Raw genomic sequence first — 20,591 nt, 5'->3', positions numbered from 1 at the left:
ACTTGGCCAAGCAACACAGGCTGAACACACTCCAAGTGTGGACATGGATACACCGCAGAACAACAAGCAGTGTACATAGTCAGGGTATCAGTGAACATCCCTGAAACCAGAATAAAGCAGGGGAATCAAGACTGATAGACCTGGATGGAAACCCTTGAAAGAACATGGGATAATCCTTTGGGTTCCAGGCTCTGGATTCCACCATCTGCCCTGGTTAAGACACTCTGAAGTTAATTTTATGTCAGTCAAGGGCATTTTGACAGAAAGCGAATGCTGGCAGCGTGCCATTCCAAGATTGATCTTCTCAGTGCATTAAATTGCCCAATTGAGACTGAGTCAAGTTCCCCTAAAAACAAAGTGGATATACATACTAAAAAGTGGTTAAGTGGAGAAGCAGTCATTGAGGAGTCTAGAAAGCATCATTTTATTCTACTCAGCTGCCCAGGAATGAGCCAGTTACGCACCCCGAGTGGTCTCCATATGCAACCAAAGGGTACTGGCAGTCCAGGCCACGCTACACCTCGAGTACCGTCCCTTCTCACAGGAATGGGCAGAGGACATGCTAGTTCTACTATTTGAAAATGACTCCTTTCCAAATCACTAGAAATCCTGCACTTAAGAGGTTATGAGCTGGAGGGAAGGGGAAAAGCAAGGAGAGGGACTGTGGTTAAAGCTCCACAGGCACCTATTAACAGCATCCAGTTTACCAACAAACTCTGTAGGTGCAGAGACTGCCAACACCAGTAACTGATAATGCTGCCGCCTCACCCTGCCCTGCTGCAGCCTCTGCCAACCGCCTTGCAGCACTCTTACTGGTCTCACCAGCGTCCCCAGGGGAGCGACTGGGCAGCGAGCGAGAGCTCACTGCAGTTTCAATCTTTGCTGACCCTATCACAAAGGGACAAGAGTTCACTCCAGCTCCCCGGGTAACGCACAGCACCACCACAGCCTTCCCCTCTGACATCTCCCACTGTTTCCAAGTAAGAACATGTTGCGTGTGAGGAAAAGCACAAGTCCCAAACAGGATCAGTACTTTGGACACTGAAGGCAAAGTCTTAATATTTTCTGTTACTTTTCTGCATGGCCAAAGCCTTACATTTCAGTCCAGCAACTTCATAATCTTCTTCCTCCTCCTCTTCCTCCTCAGCATCTGGTTCATCAGAAGCTTCCTCACCTTCTTGACCTTCATCTTCAGCAGAATCCTCTGCATAGTTCCTAGAGCAAGGCAGGTAAACACATTTGTTGTACCAGAGCCTGGGCATCAGCAGCCCTGGGCCCTCTGTACTGTTTGTTTACAGGCAGAGACTTGCTGACCACCTCAAGGTAAAATAAACACCCAGTCTCAGACTGAAGCAGTGTCCTCTATTTCTGAGAGGATCAAGTTGTAGCTACAGCTGAAAGGGCACTTCCCAGGCTATCCTCTGAACATCTGGGCTGAAAATCTCCAACAGCTGAATCTGTATATTTTTTTGCTGTTCTAAGCACCTTGACCACATGATAACAGGTTTTAAAATTATGATTGCTGTGCACCTCCTCTTCGAGAGGATGTGCTGCTGTTTTACCCAGGTCTGCAGGCCTGGCCTAAGGAGTTTCAAAAGGAGTGCTTTTCTGTTTCTGCTGGAATATTTTCCCATTATCTCCTTCCACTGTCATGCCACTTGCATGTGCACTATAGGAAACAGACGTCATTTAGTATTATTCACATCTAAACTTGTATTTATTAGTGACTAGAGCATCAGGCTTCTCATATGCTGATGTCAGAAGCCACAGAGACTCCCTGCCCAGAAGTTCTGACTTCTTGCCTGTGTCTGTAAAAGCATTCAAACCATTACAAAAACAGGAAAACAAAACCAGCATGCATAGGGAAAAGGGGACAAAGGCAAAGCTGTTGTGGGAGTCTCAATCCTCTGGAGAAAGAGGATCTCGAGCAGTAAAAGGAATAAGAACATGCTCCCACAGTACGGGGCGGGGCGGAGAAGTGCTCCCAGGCTGACATTTTTCCCCTGCCTCAGCTAGGAAGACAAGAGCAGAAAGAAGATAAGACAGGTGTTCCCCACCTGATGGCTCTCGTCCAGGAGCCAAGCAGCTTGCAGGTGACACTGCCACATCAAAGTAACTACGATCTTGGGCTGGAACAGCTGCATTGAAGCCCTGTCATTTTTGTATAAGCCTGATGAACTGTTAAATGGTGCCCAGGGAGTAAGTAATACCTTTAATGCCATACACCACCTGCACGTTAGAAGCTAGTACACCTCTTATCATGCTGCTGCTCTGGAAGGGAGGATCCGCTGACTGCTTATGCTTCAGATGCCATTTGATAGCCTCACCTCGCTGACAAGCGGGTAGATGCAGCACAGAGTCACAATCAGCATACATTTAACTTCCAGCTTGTGATTCAAAAAGAATTCCACCCCTTGCTGTCAGGAGGCAACTGCTAATTTCTGCCGCACAAAACAACTTTGATTCCTCCTCAAATAATGTTCCCTTCATAGCCCTCTAAGGAGTCCTGCCTTGCTAAGGTTTATCAGGTCCAGAAAACCAGAGTGGCATTTGGCAGCCTGATTTTTAGTAGCACAGTAGGGGCTGAGCTACAGCCTGGAGTAAGGTCTGCTCTAACTTGACAAGAACACAACAGTAACTTCACCCAGCAGATGACAGAGCTGCAGTGCTACCAACTATACTCCCATGGAAAAAGTGACCCAACTAGCTGCTCAGGCAAAGAAAACAACAGCTCTTAGTACATCTGATTTTGGATGATGTTTTGTGCATGTTTTCACTGCCAAGCATAAGTTATTTATTAAAACTCCTGAAGTTGTCATGGGTCAGTACAACACAGGTGTGCTAAAGCTACAGCCTGAAAAAATTGCTTTTCTATTGTTCCAGTGCTGAGTTAACGAGGCTATTTCAGATCTTTTAAAGGGGCTCTGTTTCAGGCTGGCTTGGTCGCCTTGTGAAAGCAGGGCTAGAACTGCATCAGTGGCAAGGCAATGGAAAGGTCACTCACCTGCCTCGCGAGCTGCGCCTGGCAGTAGAAGGCTGACACGCTGGGCACTGCCACTCGCCATCTGGTATCTCATAGAGCGCCGGTCGCAGACAGAACAGGTGGAAGGCTTTGTTACACTCATCACACAGGATCAGCTTGTCATCCTCACCTAGGAGAGTGCAACCTACTTGTAACGAGTGCGGCAGCCTTGCTCAACCTGAGAAGCAGAAGCTGCTGCAGCACTGGAGGTCAGGACAAAGCAAGAGAAAGATGCAAAGTACCCCGTGATGGCAGGGAGCCTTCCTTCGCAGTTCCACCACTGCAGTAGAAAACAGCACCATTTAACAACAAACAAAATAATGCAAAGTCCCTTGCCCTGCAAAGATTTCATTTGAGGCAAAGGTAGAAACCTGCAAACTAGGTTCCACCCAGGCTAAATCTCAAGCCAAACACAGGGAAAGAGAAATTTGCTGCAAAGATGGCCAAGAGCCTAGCAAGAACCTATAAATGCAGTTATTCTATCCTCAGTCTGGTAAACCTGCACAGCATCTTTATACTTAAGGTAGCAAGCCTACAAAGAAAATCAGTATGCAGCAGAACTAGTCTCTCTGTGTTTCTCACTGATGCAAGGAAACAGGGAGACAGTCCTGAGCCAGCTATTTAATTTACTGAAGAGGAAAAAAAGAAAGTGCAGAGAGCTTGCCAGCATGTCTCTCTCTAACATCTCAGCTCTTAAATTCTGTGAAACTATAATCTGTTAGTCTCAGGTGAGCCCCCTCTTACATCTGCCTGGAATCCCCTCTCAACAGCACATAGGACAGTTTTTGCGTGGGTTCAGAATATCCCTGAGGCTCCACAGTGAAGGAGGATTTTGCACCAATTCAGCCCTTATTTCTTTGAAGAGGTGGATGGCATAGCCTTTTGGTAAACAAAAGTGGCCAGGCATTCCCCCAGAGGTCTGTCTGCCCTCATTTCCCACTACTGTTTCAACAAATAGAAAGTGAGACAAAAAGCATGTGATGTGGCAGAATGTACTACCAAGCTCTTTCTCCAGGCTTCCATCCAAAGGGAGAGGTTATGGCAGAACAAATACCAGCACTCTGTCACTGGTGACACCCCTTCCACTTCCCCCTCCACCTGTAAGACTTTAAAATCCTTCACTCTATAGTGTGTACAGAGAAGGCAGCCCCTGGTCACCTCTTTGGTTACTGCCCCAGCCTTGGCAGCTGGTAAGGCTTCCAGCTCATTGAGCAGTTCTACTCCCACTCTAGCCTCAAAGTAGCATCATCCCACCTCACTCTCTCCCATTTGGCTACAAAGGATAATCACCTTCCCAACCTCTCCTTGCTTGTTCCTTCTGTAAAATATGGGATTAACTGACAGGGAAGAGACTCAGTTTTTGAGTTGGGATGGTATTTGGGTCTCTGAGCCTTGACAGTGAAACCAGGGACCAGACAGTGGCACAAGTGTTGCCAGAAGGATTTGTAGATGACTTGTGTCCAAGTACCCTAAATATCCAGGGGACAGCAGCTCTGCAATGTTCTGCAAGACTGTGCACTGGTTTCGTAAGAATGGTTTATTGGAGTCAGGGTCAAATGCTTCTGTGAGATCAATGCTTCTGACTGGAAACCCTGACGTTCAAAACTCAAAATACAGCCAAAGAGAGTGACAGACTACAAGGGCATGTTGCCTAAGCAGGGCATGGAGAGGTGACAGCGTCCTGTTACGCAGGCGTGGGGCAGGAATGCATACCTTTCTTGCGACACACTTTGCATCTGGCATTCTCTGCCGACATATCCCACTTGATACAGGCATCCAGCATCCCGAGCAGCACGTGCATACGGGAGAAGGTCTGGGCCTCACGGATTGCTGTCTTCCACTTCTCCATGGCTGAAGCAACCTGCAGACAGACCTAACAACTTACAACGAAGCACACAGACACAGCTTGCTACAGTCTGATGATGTTTTTATATCCTTTAGCTGGGGCCCTTAATAACCAAAGCTCAAGTCTATTTCTTTCCTTCTATATAGCCTTACCAGTCCTGTTTGTGGTTTATCCGCAACCAGCCTCACTGGATCAGACAGTTTGTTCTTAACAGCAGAGCCCTTTTGCATTTCATAGCCAGGCTCAAACAACCTATGTAACTCCACTAAATTCTTGCTCTGAATGTCTAACCCAAATAATCACCGGGCTAAGAAAATAAAAGGCAGAAACCTAGCACTGTAAAATGTGGGATGAAAGTTAGGAGACAGCTGGCCACAGCACTTGAGCGCAGTGGATGGGAGCAGCCTGTGCTGCCCTCCAGTGGGTTCTGCAGAGACACTCGAGACCATCAGCAAGACCAGCCACTCGCTGGGTCCTCCTGGTCCTCCCAGCTGCTCAGCTGGTGAAGGGGACCGTGACATCAGCGACAATCAGATTTGACAGGCAAAGCACTTGGAGCCCCAAATACGAAACCAGCCGCTTTCCTGAGACAAGATGACCTCAGCATGTGTGAAATCCCAGAATTAGCTGCAAGTGAGGATGAGAGCATTAAACCTGAGATTTGCACCAAGGCAACTGCTGCAGTCTGCACATAGCAAGCCGCATGCGAAATCTCAAACTCAGCTCTGGAGGTTTAGCAACAACGTTGTGGTAAATCGGAAATGCACCAGAACAGAGAAGTAATCCAGAGCCACCACATGTTCAGCTCCAACCTTAATCCTTTGCTTTACAACAATGAGGTGATGGCCTAGACATGACAGGGACATAATAGGACTCAAGTTAATGTTCTTCTACCCCAGGAGAATGAAAAAACAAACAGTGAAGTGTCAGATGGGCAAATCCAACTCTGCAGCTCACAGCAATTTGGGAGCCAAACAAAACCCAGGATTTTTGCAGAGTTGCACATTCTCCTCCCACTGAATTTGAGGAAGCACAGCGTACATTAGATGCTTGGAAAAACACACAAACTGTTCTAAAATGCCAACATCCTTGCTGCCATTGCTAGTGTGGAACCTGGAGCCTGAGACATTCAAGACAAACGGAAACCTGCACAGCCCGCTGTGGCAGATTACACACTGCTGTGCTATTTCTTTGCAGAACATTGTTGAGGTGCTTCACATACTGTGTAATTGATTTTCCAAGTAACTGTTCCATGGGTTTTGCTGTTAACATACTGGGTAGCTGCTGGGCCAAGATAAATCTGCAAAAGCTGTTGGCAAGTTTTGCTTAGATTTTTCTCCCCAAGCCTGTGGAATTTAACAGATTTTTAGCCTTGCTTCCCAAGCATCATGAGACTATGGCATTTTAGCAGTGTCACTATCAAGGGAGTTCAGAGTGCCAACTAGGCAGAACAGGAGACTGAAAGAAGTTACTTAAATACCCTCCTGACTGGAGATGGGTGATCTAGCAGGGAAAACAAAAACCCCACAAAAAACACTAAAGGAGAAGTCCTCAGTCACATTTCACCTTCAGAGTGACAGAAAACACCTGCTTTGGTAAAGGTGGGCAAGCCTCCAGCTAGAACAGCTCTCATTAGGTATCCCAAGATGACAGAAATCCCTCTGAGCAGCTGAAACAGTAATTACTCCGCTGTGAAGCTGCTGTTTGAAGTATTGTCTGCAGGTGAAGCCTGACCCCCCATGCCTTTTCCCTTACTAACACCGCTGACCGGCAAGCAGCGGGGATGGATAACCTCCCCATGCTCTTCACTATACTCGAGCAGTTGTGTCACAATGTCATGCTGCAAAGAGGTCACAAATTCCCTGTCCTGTTCTGGGATAGTCCAGAGTGCTACTGCTACTGGAAATAGGAGCATTTGCATAAACACAGAGGCACAAGACTGATGTTCAGAAACAGCCATAAGCCAGGTCTACACTGCAATCCTTTGCCACTCAGCAGTGTGATCTCTAGCTATATAGCTGAGCCAGCAGGAACCCTTAGTATAGACAATTATGTCAGCAAACGGATGCCTATTAAGCCATAACTTGTTTCTCACAGGAAAAATGAGACATAACCATACCGCAGGACTACAATTTCACTCATATAGTCTGTAAGTACATTAAGTGTGTTTTTCCAGTACGGCTATGCTGTATTTTACCTGCTATGTACTCTCGGTGCAGTTCTGGCTCTAAAAGACTTCATAATTCTTGGCCTATGCAGGAGATTTGTCTTTAAAAGCCTAACAGTCAGGGTTTTTTTTTTTATTGGATAACTATAAGATCTGGGCTGCTCTTTCAAGGTTATCTATAAAGGTTTTCTGCTTTGGCAAAAAGAAAGCTCATTCCAGATAAACTGAGGCAAAAAAAACCCCAAACAAAACCCTAAACAAACCAACAAACCAACCCAAAAACCCAACAGAAAAGTTGAATATTGCTTGTAGCACCACAAATGTCTAGAAAACTGAGCCAGAAAAAGACGGCACTGCACTGCACAAAGAAATGCTCCAGAGCAATTGGCACAACACAAAAGCCAGTGTTCCGGAGGGAGACCTGCACGACCACACGCTCAGCCTGGCAATGCTGAGATCTGTGCCCATACACCCATAAGGCTGAGCTGTATAGCTAAGTATGCAGTCACATCAGATAGACTGGGTAATACTAGAAAAAAAAAATTTCAAAGTAACTTATGATTATAAGCCCAGCAATATTCTGAAATCCTACTGTTCCAGGTTACAGAGGAGGAAGTACAAATTGGGATGTTTCAGTCACACAGAGCACTTTGTCTAACCAGGCTGCTATAGCTGAAAGTTCTGCGATTGCTGGAATGAAGCACACTACAGATCCCAGCCTTGCTGCAATGAACAACGCTCCGTAACCATGTCAGTAGGTAAGAGCAACCAATCAAACATTCATGATCAAAATGGCTCAATTTTCAGGAAAATAAAAGCTTGGGTTTTAAATCTAGTATAGCTTTACCAATAGTAGAGAAGTGACCAGGGTTCAAATACAGAGCTCACACTGCTGAATTACTATTCATTTAGATATTGTAGCAAATCTGATGTTACCCTTAAAGTACACCCTGTAAGACACATGAGGGTAAGGCATGATATGGTATTGCTGGAGAGAGAGGAAATGTGATGATCCAGGTCCTTTTTGTCCCAGACATAACTGATTTTTACAGTTCTGTATTCTCCTGATAGCTTTTAGGATAAGGTTGCTTTCTATTCCCTTTGCATTAAAGACTGGAAGATTCGAAGTTAGCAAAGTTTAAATACTTCATGACAACTGAGGAATGTGAAAATTTCTAGTGCCTATCCAAACATCCTGCTAACATGGCAATGCCACAGCATAGCAAAGACCTGATGTTCAAACAAGGGTTCAGCATACACTGACAGGGGCTTTAAACAAACAAAAAACCCCACCAAAACCAAAACAAACCCAAACACCACCACCACCCCCCAAAAAAAAAAAAAAACCCACACCCCAGCACCAGTCAAGCATCTAGTATTTCTTTTTTCATCTGGGAATTTCAAATGCTTCTGTTGATCTGATTCCAATCTAGCTGCTTCTGCTGAAGTCAGCGATCAGTCAGGGCAGAGCACTTTGAAGGGGGCAGTGGGGAAAGTCTTGTCATGGGTCACTAGTGTCCCATTCAACTCAGTGCATAGAAACTACCCCCTGAGCACTAGTATCCCTCTTCAGATGAAACACTGGTAACAGCTCAACTGCCTGTAGACCCTACCAAATCCTCTGCAGCTCTTCTCCATCCCTTCTGAGCTTTGATTTGGAAGGCTATATATATATATATTTACCCTCACCACTTTTCTATTGCAGGCACATATGGCTTGTTTGCCCAGACAAGCTGTGTGCAACCCACAGTTTGGAATCTTCTGTGGGTGTCTGCATGCATACAATGATATTTACCTGAGCCTAACTCCCTTGCAGTCACCAAAAACTCAACATGCCTCTCCTCCTCTTCACGGACCAAAGGCATTAAGCTACCATCAATTCTCTCTGATCAATATAACTCCTGTTAAGTACCGTAAAAATGCTCCCTAATATGCTTTAATAAAAGTACCCAACTTGTGTGAGGAACTGCATGAAGTCACATATTTGACTTGACACATTTCCCGTTCATAGAGAGAAAAATTAACTGTAATTCCACAGTATAATTTTCATTTTGCCAATACCTTTACTCTTCGAAATAACCAGGGAACACCTGGCCCCATAAGTGACAAACCCATTGCACTCTAAACTTGGAATGGGGAGAAGCTGCTCAGGATTTAGTACCCAATGAAACGTATTGTCCCTGCTCAGAGATATAATATAAGATCAAAACAGAGCCCTGAAGTGAACAATACCTTAGCTTCTTCTGCCATTTTCTTGTCTTCATCTATCTCCTCAGCCTTGGCAACGTAGTCTTCTCCTTGATGTTTCCTTCTCTTCTGCTTGGGGGCCATGAAACCTTGCAGAAACTTCTTAACAACACCAGCTTGGAGTGCAATCACACACTCTCCAAAATCCTTCAAGCTCTCTAGTGAGTATACCTGTTAGGAAGAGCATATGATCACATAACAGTTGGACATTATTCTTTGTACTGTTTTAGGTAGGTTTGTCCTGCAAATGGATACATGTGATAACAACACTGCATTAAGTATCTACCATACTTTGTTATGGAATCAGCATATTGCTGATGCTTCTGCTAGAGGTCATACATAGCTGATGATCACGCACAGCACTGTTCAGAAAAAAGCATCATGCCTTGAAAAAAGAAAAAAAACAAACACCACCACAAACCCACCACCCCCCCCCCCCCCCCCCAAAAAAAAACCAAACCACCCTAAAATCCATGATATCCAAGCACTAAGCTGTTCTTCCACTCCTTTAGTGACTTCACTTTTCCACCCATCTTAACACTTATGGTCTCATCTATGCAGGGAACTCTCTGCAGTGACTCAGGATGCAGCTTAAACAGAGCTTTAACCATCCCAAGCCAAACAATGTCGTCCTTTGGCAGGAGGAATGTGTACTCTACCCACACCTGGCAGATTTATCCCCTCCTAAAGACACTCAGTGCACCAGTAATGCTCATGTGAGTTAGGCTGAACTAGCCAGAGCACTAAAACTTCATATTTCAGTTCACCTCACATTAACTTCCTTGCCCCGACATACCCATGAACAGAACATCCGTTTGGTCCTGAAACTGGGATACAATCATTATCCCAAGCCTAAAGTGGTCTGAATTTATGAGAAAAGTCTCCAAAATCACCATCTCAACAAGACATGCCAGCTTTGATGCAGAAGCTACAGATCAGCTACAAAGAGTTCTGCTAATGCTCCATAAAGATGACCACCACCAGGTGAAGGAAATAGTACAATTTAACAGCCGTGCAGGACACCTAGCTCCAAAGTTATGATCCACCTACACCAGAAGGACCTCAAGCCCGCAGCTGTGCAATCTTGAAATAATAGCTTAGAAAGAGAGGACACACGAGAAAACTCATTTTCTCTTGTCTGAGGAGACCAAAGACTCAAGACCTTCCACAGAAAGTATCAGCTCACGTTTGTCTTGCTCAGTACTACTTTGCCTGTTCACTCACTCTTGCTTCATATTCTGGTGTCACATCAACATATCCCAGTCCTCCTTTCTGCAGCCGAGTTGCAACCTCAATTAGATCACTTCGGAGGTAGTTCAGCAGTTCCTGGTTGCCATCACAGGATTTGAGGCCCAGGTTCTGTTTCCGAGCCAAATGGATAGAATGCGTAATGTCCTGATACCTGAAAAATCAAAAACAACCTTTGAATACACGCAGGCCAGCGCCTTGTGAGCTGTGTGCACACTGGGGCAACAACGGTATCCAGCGTCATCTATATGCTCCATCAGTGCAGAACGGTCTTTGAAAGATGCTTGAAAGCACGTGGTAATGCTGGCTCAAACGGCACTGCCTTTGTTTCCAGTTGCAAGGAACAATTTAAAGGCTAACAGAACCTCTTCACACTCTAGGGCATTACTTATCCAGAACCTGCAGTTACTGCCCAAGAAAAAGAGCAATTTCTCATCCTCAATATCCTCCCCTCCTCAGCACAGGCACAACCAAAGCAAAGTGCAGAATGCTGCCCTAGGAATGGAAAGGCTTGCTGTGACGTGGATTCACTTTGACTTTGAGAAAGCACACAGAGGAAGAAAAGAGCAGGCTCACCTCTTCTCCAAGCGCTCCTTTAGCTGGCTCTCTCTTACTCCTTGTGGGTGCAGGCAATCCAGCAGCTCATCCAAATCCTTCTGACTGTCACAGAGAAACCTGAAAGATACAACATGCACCAACATCAGCTAATGTATCGCTGTGGCAAGACAATTCCTTCTTGTAAATAGTTTACAAGAATTAGTAGGCAGGGATGACAAGTAACCTATATCCCAACCCCACAGAGCAAGGTGAAACACTTCCAGTAATGCTGGCATAAGCATTCTGACTCAGACTGGCCTCTTTCAAGGTCCCCAAATGTAGCCAATTCCAGGGTAAGAAAAATAAAAACAAAATAGACACAGAACTGATTTATAGATTTTTCCCCATTAAGTTTATTAAAACATTGGCATTTGAATTTAGTCATCTACCCCAGGGATTAGGTTCACTAAGATGCAGTCAGTTTAAGCAATCTGAATGTCATTTTAGATGCACTAGAAAAGATTAACTTGCTATGCACTGCATAACATGGCAATTTAATCATTCTTTCTGCAGAGCCTTCAACTCCTTTCATTAACCCAAGAAGTCACTAGATTAACGAAGGGTATGTCCTAGCTTATTCCACAATTGCGATGATGTAGATTTGTGACTACGAAGGCTATGCCCTCTGCAAGTGCAGAAGTCCTCCTTTCTAAGAAGCTCGCATTAACTTGAAAGCTCAAATGCAGTATGTGAAAACCATGTTCATTAGCTTTAAACCTTTCCACTCAGAGAGTCCTTCAGGACAGCAATGGTAATCGGCAGTTAGCTGAAGCTAAAAGGGGAAGACTTTTGCAGAGTTTTCTACACAAGGCATTCTCTCTGCAATTCCAGAATACAATAAAATTTTAATGCTGGGTTGTAGATTTAAACTAGCTTTAAGACAGCCTGAAATTCTGCTGTTTTCCACTTCCCCACACCCCCCCAGCTCTAGTCTAGGATGCCATGGAGCCTCCTCACCTGATGGGGGCAGGGATTCAATCTGAGCTTCAGAGCTCATTTCCAGAAAATAAGATTAATTACATATCTTTTAGAAGACGATTGCTCCTTAGAAGAGGGAAGTCAGGGAATAGCAAAATCAACCTTATATGGAAAAAAACTGCAAAGGACCACTATGTGATCCTTACCAGCCACAGAGAAGACTCCATATCTAATTTTTCTTCTTGGGCACAAGCTCAGATGAGCCAAATAACAACTAGAGAAAGACGCTGTTCTGGCTCCTCTTGGAATAACAGAATCCGCAATGCTTATTTTTCTGGCGGAAATACTTACTAAATATCGTATCTGAAAAGAAAATATTTCAGAGTTCTAGTATGCTCATAGTAGGGGAATGGCCTCACAATTTGCATTCAGTTCGTAAATTACTAACTCTAATAAAACCTAAGATTGTTTAAAAATGTCAGAAAAATAGTTTCTTCCCAGTCACCTGCTTCTGTACACGCCAACCCTGCGGAGCACCCTCACTTTGCACACTGAGATCAAATCTTTTGGCCACCACTATCCTCTGCACACCCTCCCAAGAGACACAGGACAGAGCAGCTCCAAATATCTTTCACCCACTAGAGCCTAACACAGATGCTTCAAAGGTAGTAGTGATTAAGGGCTGGTCATGGGATCCAACAGACATTCACACAAACCTGTAACAATATAACTTGTGTCTTTTCTTAAAAATGCCACTTATGGTGGCTAATTAGCATTCCTATATTCACTGGAAGGTCTGCAGACAGACCACTGCAAGGACTAGCATTTCTAAGTCTACCAGACTTCTGCTAAATAAAGATAATTTTCCTCTAGAATATTTGGTATCAAATGGCTTCCAAACCCTTGGGGCAAATCTTGGAATTTGTCCTAAACCATACTTCAGTATAAAGAATCTGTCACAATACGGGAATGGCATAAACCAAGCTTCAGAACAGTTGCCCTGCAGATACCCAGCAGAGGACTCCTTCTCAGGCATGTTGAGAAGGTTGCCTAGGTCGTGATGAAACAACACTAGTCACTGCTGGTCATACACCACGGGACCCAGCTGAAAAAATATCTGAGAAGACCATGCCTGAGCTTTCCTAGCTTTCCTCTGTGGCTGCAAATCTAAGGGGAGAAATTCCCTGCACAGTTTTGTCATATTGTAAAAATGAAAGGGCACTGGAAACAGTTAGCATATGGCACTTGGATTCTCCAGCATTATGTGATTCAGGGAAAGACAACACAGGCTGCTGGCCAGTGTGAGAAAGCAGATGCCATCCTTTCAAGAAAGCTAGGGTTAAGCCCTGGCACAACTTTGTTCCTGCTGAAAAGGACACGGGACAGGGAAGGGAGAACATCTGCAACAGGTACGAATCTTCCCAATTCACCCTGAGAGTAAGAACTGGGATTTCTGGGAGATGGAACTTCTGTACATCAGCCTGAACTCAAACGTGCAAAATATAAACATACCAAGAGGAACCTACGTTACTTGCCGCTCTGTGTGGCCACAGCTCCTGGTTCTCAACCTCCCTACTACCTGAAGGAAACCTCAAGTAGGGCTCAACCAGTATGATGCTGGGAGCACAGATATGGTAAGACAGGGCTGGCATTTTAAATGCGGGTGGCAATAGGGCCATGAGCTTGTAGGTCTCAATAAGAAGGAGGGGAAGGCAATCAGGGCCCCTCACGTGCCCTGACACAGAGCTTAACACCACAAACCAGAGTGATGGGAAAGACGCCTTTGGGAGAGTCAAGACCAGATGGAGGTCTTCAAACTGATCTGAAAGGGGGAAATCCTGACTGGGGTAAGGGCTTCCCACATCCCTAAATAACAGCTTAGATTTGTTTCTTACATTTCTGCAGCACAAGCCAGCACACTGGCCAGCAATCAAAACAGAAGGGACAAATGGCACAAGCATCAAGTCAAAACGAGCTCTCAGTATTCACTCAGGCTGAATATTCCTACCTGTTCCCAGGCTACAGGCTGCGAGGGACAGAGGAAGGGAAGCCTGGACTGCAGACTAGGGAATGAAGAAATCAAGAGGACAACATCTAGAGAGCCCAGGATAAGTACCTGCTCTGGAGGGTTGGTGGAAACAGGGGAACTCCATCTGTAGAATATAGGCGTGAGAATGGAGTCTGTCAGCACCCACTCATGGTTAACTCAAATTGTCTGCTGAGGGGACCCGCCATACCATGGTGTATTCCTAATAGATGAAGAACAACGGGAGTTACTCTGCAGAGATGCCACTGTTTCCAAAATTCAACTGCTTTCTGACCAGGATGAGCAAGAAGTCTGCTGCATACTAATATACTCCAATGGTTGTGATTAACCTGTGGTTCTTGCAGGAAAGACCAGTATGTACACAGCTCACGAAGCACTACAGTACAGACAAAAGACTTTTTCAGGGACTGTGTGTCCAGAAGCTTTAAATGGGGAGGTTTTTTAATAAGCATCAACATCAGTGAAAGTGGTGCACCATGTTAGAAATGGGACTGGTCTGGAGAAGACAAAAGTAACCAAGTGTTTATGATTCTGAATGAGAACAATGATTCAGCCCCTGCACTTTTAGGACAGAACACTGGGCCCTCTTCTTTTTGGGGACAAAGTACTGAAAGCAGACACCACTTCCACAAGATACTTTTTCTGCAGCTATTGGCAGAAGTATGGAATCTATTTCTCCCTTTATCAACGTTCCACCAGCTCCCATCCTTAAGGGGAAGAGGGGCAGGACTGTGAAATACAACCCCTCACAGAGTTAATTTGGTGTTCATTTCATTTCCAGGTCTCATTGATCTAGAGTATAAAAGGGTAAAGCTAAAGATGCTCTTTGTGCACTGGAGGCTACTCTCAATACTATCTTAGATGTACTACTAGGAAAAGAGACACAGACAGCAGGAATTAAAGCAGAACACAAAGAAATGAAACTTCCTATGCAGCACACGCTAACAGTATGAGTTGTAGCTGAATAAGTCCTTGTATCCAAACAACACGGGGTGCAGATATCCAAGGACTTCAGTTGGCCTCAGGGCTTCTCAGGGTGTGCAAGGACAATGTGCAAAAAGCAGCCAAGGAAGAGACTCTTCCATAACCATCTATGCTCATGGGAGTCTTTGAGACTGGAGAGATCAATGGCAATGGCCAGAGAGGAAAATACAGATTTCCTCAGAGGGAAGTTCTAGTTACTGGCTATCCCCTGACAGCTCTCAGGTTGTCACTTGGCTTTTTGTGGAAGCTTACCTGTAAATGGTGACAGCTGTCAGATTGGTACTTAGCAAACAGTCTCTTTGCAGTTCTAGAGCTTTAAAAGAAAAGCCTTTCAGCTGAGGAAGCTTACTGCTTATCTGCGGAAATGTCTTTAGGTTGCCCTGTCAGTTAGGAGAAATTCATGCAGAGAGCACAGAAGAATGCTAAGTTAGAAGTGGTTACATTTTCTTTGAAGAGCTGCCATTGTGCCCCCTGCTCACTCTAAGGGCACGAAGGCCTACGTCTGGCTCAGATCTTCCATTTGCATTGCTTTACCTCCACATCCTGACACCACCAACCTGCTTGGCAGAACAACACACAGAGGCATGACACTCTCAGAAAAAAATCAGCAAGTGCTGTGATTGTTAGCAGTCTTTCCTAGCAGGTACCAAAAAGGACAGAAATCAAAGACACTGTGGCATAAGAGACAGGCCAAAAAAAGATATCCCACCCAGCTCAGTATCTTATTTCTGAGTGGCAAAAGGGCAGAGCAGGCGTGCAGTGACATTTCTTCGACCTGCTCCTATGGATTTTAGCATCTGCTGGTTTGAGCACTTATGTGCCAGGACAAGAACCTTTGTGCTTAATACACCTCAGTGAGCTCCTCTTTCAGCCATTTGTCCAACTGGTGCTTTGAATGGGTACAAATCTGAAGATCCACAGCAGCTGGTAGCAGTGAGTTGCGTACCTCAGCTGTATGATCTGAAGTAGTACTTTCCTCTCTACATCAAAACTGCCATTTGCTAGTTTAATTCCTTGATCCCTTTTTTCTATATCAAAAGAAATTCCTCTTTCTTTAGGAGACCTTCCCATTCTCCCTCAGCATTACTCTCCATCTCCCTGCTGAACATTTGTATTTCTTAGCCAATTATGCACTCATGAGAAGAGCTTCTCCCCTATCTTAAGGCAGGCTCTGTAACAACAGATCTTGTGACGCAAGACTGTTCCCCAAGGAAAAAAAAATTGTTTCACCCTTAGTCTGTACTTGGGTTTAATCATCCCTTTTATTTCCTTCATTTAGACTCAACCACAGTTTTTAAGTAGGCCTTGTTACTTTTAATAGCTTCCTTACCCTGATGTGAACCATACTGAGAATGTTTCCAAGTTTTCTCAAACCTTTTTTTCCAAAGGTAAGAGGCACCCATTGCTTTGACCATCTAGTACGGAAACTTTAAGACAATCTCTTTGAAAGTATTTTAGGCTTTTGGCTGCCACTTTAAGCTTTTTTTTTTAAAAAAAAAAAAAAAACAACCCACAAGCTTCTTAATTCTTTATGTTGCTCTCTTTTTTTTAAAAAAAAAAAAAAAACAACAAACTACATATTATGGTCACTTCATACAAAGCAGCTCTTAGTACCAGAATATAATTCAGTCCTGAGAGTGTACAGGACCTGGTTTAAAGAGCTGCTGCTTCTCCTGGGCTGTAAGCCTAGCTCCTCTATAAGCACTCCTACCTTTGTAACCACTTTGAGCCCTATCAGCATGTTGTTGAGAGTTGCCAACCTGATTGAGCAATTCAACGCCGTATATCAAGTACCGTGCTTTTTCAAGTTCAGCCTGGAGTTACAAGTTGCAGGGATTCTGTGTTACTTAACTCATCTGATTTGGCTCTACGTTGTCTTCAATTTATAGCAATATGCACTATTAATTTAAGCTACTGTTTTCCTTATTAATTTGTCCTTCTACTGGAACACATCTTGCCATCTCGGCCAAATGAAGATCAAGTATTAGAAGAGGCAGTTAGAAAGAGGAGAGGACTCCCCTGTGGATTGCACTGTCCTCTATGACCTCCTGCTTAGTACCCATTCCCTAGGAAAGCCCAACTGTGTGAATTTTGGCCATGTGACAAGATATGCAAAGGACCAGACTGAGAAAGGGCTGGAGATGTGTCATGGCAACACTGGACAGCGTGAAGGCATGCAGAGGAAACTCTGCTATCTCCTGTGACCTGCTAGCAGTGAAAGAGAAGGGGTAGAGCAATACAAAGAGTCAGCACTCAATGCTGATGGTTTAGATGAATCAAAACATCCACAAATTTGAGTCTCCGACAGTTCCTGGGGGGGGGGGAGCAGGAACATCTTTAGTAAAGTAGCTCTGACTTACAGCAGTGGAACTATGCTTTGGAGCTAAACTCACAACTGGTAATATTTATTAAAGACTAAGTAACCGCACTTTGTGGGTCAGCAGTGGAAACTCTGGGGAAAAGCCACTGCTAACAGAGGAGCTGCAGGAGCCAGTACTTTGTGACAGTTACTTCTCGGAGTTAGCTAAAAACCGCAAAGTCCTTCACAGGCAGTTTAGTAGGTAAAGCTGTAGCCAGTGTTTTCTGGCACGGGGACACTGCTGATCACTCCTTACCACACAGGGCAACGGTCAACATAGATTTTCTTTAAAGATAAAAGACATCGGTAGGGCCAATGACTGGAGCAAGTCACAATCAAACATGCTCAAAAGTAGAGTGTTTAGATTTGATTGGCTTAGAAGACCCGTTGGTGGGTACTGCTTGGCACTAGGAAGTGTTAAAAGGATAAAAGGCTGTCCACGTGGAAGACTAATTTTGCTAAGCTGTAATTATCAGTAGCAACAAAAATCAATTCCATTATATGGTGCTACAGGAGAACAAATGGACACCACCAGAGCCTGCTGTGAAGCCTAGGAAGGACACTGACAAGTAGCTGGGGGATGGCTCTGCACATCTCACATAGCACAAGAACACGCAGGATATAGGCCTGTCTCCAAAGATCTCAATGAAAACTTTAATTTCATGTGCTCAAGGATCCCACATGCCACAATTCAAGTCTGCCGATGAACCATGAAAGAAAAACTAGACACAGTCAGCTAGGTCACTGCTTCCCTCCCCTTCTCCCCCCTGCTCCCCCAAGCAACACTTACCAATACAGAAAAAAGGGCACAGCAATTCTTTTAAATTAACAACTCTTCTGAATATAAAATATTTAAAAAGCAATACTCAAAATAGCATTTTACCACCTCGACTTATACTGGCTTTAAGTCTGATTAAGTTGATTACAACGGTTCCACTGGCTCTTGAACTGGTGGCCCTATTAGCCATTCACTACTAGTAATAGTATGAGTAACAGAGTGCTGCTGGAGCGCTGCTACACTAATCCAACTGTTAGGTACCAAAAGACTAGCAGGTACACAGTAGGGTCTATCAAAAGAAATCTGTCTAGTTTCCTTGACCTCTACGCTCCGAGTACTTTGCAGCTATAAAAGTATGTTTTACCATAAGTTCTGTCCCTGCTTGGGTGCAGTGGTCTCTGCGGGCAGGTCTGCACCATGCACAGACCGGTGCAGCTTGCTCACTCTGCCATCAGTGGCTGTGCTCTTCCGCTTGTCTGTAAAAGAAAAGCACAAGCTCAAGTGTATTCTCATTCCTCTTCCTCCTCAGTGAGTATTTTCATTTTGCAAAACCCAACCTATCTCCAGTTAGGTGTTTATATTTAGCATCTAGGCCAGCAATACATTTGTCAGGGAAAACTAATCCAGCAATAGTTTGCTAAAGCTCACAGTATACGCATTTATAGAAATACAAAAAAGATAACAGATTTTTAAAGAAATTACTGCATCATAAAGCACACACATAACATTAAGAAAAGCATTCCTACTATTTCAAATACAGTAAACTAGTTTCACTTTTTAGCTATATAGTGACAAAATACTTTTAGAACTGAATTATTATAAATAGGATGTATTTGTATTTGAGCATCTTAGACAACAGTCTGACGTGAATTTAAACCTTTGCTTATTTAAGCCTTTGCTTGTGTATTTTCAAAAGGAACGTGCCAAAATCTTGCACACTAGCTGGGTAAACACACAAGCAGCACTTGAGAAGTTAACATAGCTGGAAGCAAGCTGGTGTACAGGAACACAGCTGGTCAATATGTGAAAAAGTTCACCTAAGAATATGTACCCATTGAGGGCCACTGAGCAATACCATCTCCAGCTCAACAAGTCACCAAGACACAGATGGCTGGAAAGTTACAGCTGGATGAAGTATCTCACTGTAGGTTTGCCCTGTTCCACTCTTCTACAGAGGTCTACTCTGCCCATGGTCTAAGACAAACCACGACCAGGTGAGGGCTTTCTGATTTCACTCAGCACAGCCTCTCACATGCAGTATCATTGTAGATGGACTCAATGTCAGCCTACAATGCTTCAAAAGCAAGAAATGATCAAGACTGAAATGGCAACTGCAGTCAGATTACAGCATGCTCTTCTGTATCAAGAACTACTTCCACATAGAAGTGAGAAGCTTCCCTCCCCACAGACTGATTTTTGTGCATGCTCAAGCTCTGCCCGCAAGGCTCCACCACCCAGGCTCCAAGTCAGCCAGGCAAAATTACAGAGGAAGCACTAGAACTTCAGCTAGTCATCGTACTGAACGTGCAGGTGAGGTGCAAGGCAAACAGCAAGCTGAGAGGACGTGCAAGAGGGCTGTTTGCCAAAACAGCCTCAATCAAAGCTATAGGTATCTAAAAGACTGTCCTGCTTGATACTATTTCACAGGTTAATCTGGAAGTCTTGCCACTGGGGGACTGTTAGTACTGTGATGGAGACCCTCACTCCCTGCACAAGTGACTACTTGTCCAAGAAGTCTGAACCTGCTGAGTTGCAGTGTGCCAGAGTAAACCAGAGGGATTAGCCCACAATTGACATCAACCTCACTACTTTTAAGAGAGAGGTGAGTGTATCCCACAGTCCTTACGTGGTACACTGCAGGCAGTCTCAAGACCTGCAGCAGCAGGAGGGAGATCATCATAAGCATTACTCTCCTGTAAGCAGGCTTCTGGAGTTTAAAGTGGGCTTAAATCAGAGAATTGCCATCAAAACACTCATACTAGACAGTTCTCTCTCACATTCCAAATCCATTCTAACAGTCAGACAGCAACAAAGGAAATACCCACAGAGAAGCAGGCTGATCATACCTCCTGGGCTGTAGTCCTTTTTAAAATCATCTTTTTTCTGATGGGGAAGGATGAATCTGTAGTCTATACTGTCATGAACCCAGCCTTTCTCGATGAACAAGCCAGGAACCTCATCTGAAAACAGCCAATACCTGTAGGAAACGTACACGTTAACAGGTACCTTTCTCCTCTCCTGGCTAGTTACGCACATCTGCCTTTTTCTGCATAGAGGGGAGAAGCATCTGTGTGCTTGATTCAATAAAAACCAAATGCATATATATCTTTATATTAGCACAGTTGAGAAACATGAAAAGCTTTTATTAGAATCCATTC

At 44.4% G+C, this 20,591-nt stretch overlaps 1 protein-coding gene across 5 annotated transcripts in view; it reads right to left on the bottom strand.

Annotated features, from left to right (window-relative positions):
- BAZ1B (bromodomain adjacent to zinc finger domain 1B) overlaps positions 1-20,591 on the bottom strand; it is a 50,326-nt gene that overhangs the window by 6,074 nt on the left and 23,661 nt on the right. For all 5 annotated transcript variants that reach the window (XM_054847125.1, XM_054847126.1, XM_054847123.1 and 2 more), the window contains 8 exons: positions 20,280-20,410; positions 18,578-18,689; positions 11,107-11,205; positions 10,507-10,684; positions 9,268-9,453; positions 4,736-4,883; positions 3,005-3,152; positions 1,097-1,215 (listed from right to left, as the gene is read on the bottom strand). In XM_054847125.1, the coding sequence (XP_054703100.1) occupies positions 1,097-1,215; positions 3,005-3,152; positions 4,736-4,883; positions 9,268-9,453; positions 10,507-10,684; positions 11,107-11,205; positions 18,578-18,689; positions 20,280-20,410 (1,121 nt within the window). The remainder of the gene's footprint in view (positions 1-1,096; positions 1,216-3,004; positions 3,153-4,735; positions 4,884-9,267; positions 9,454-10,506; positions 10,685-11,106; positions 11,206-18,577; positions 18,690-20,279; positions 20,411-20,591) is intronic.

This window comes from Grus americana, chromosome 19 (assembly GCF_028858705.1).
Source record: "Grus americana isolate bGruAme1 chromosome 19, bGruAme1.mat, whole genome shotgun sequence".
Lineage (NCBI taxonomy): Eukaryota > Metazoa > Chordata > Aves > Gruiformes > Gruidae > Grus > Grus americana.
This window is presented reverse-complemented; position numbering and strand designations above follow the sequence as displayed.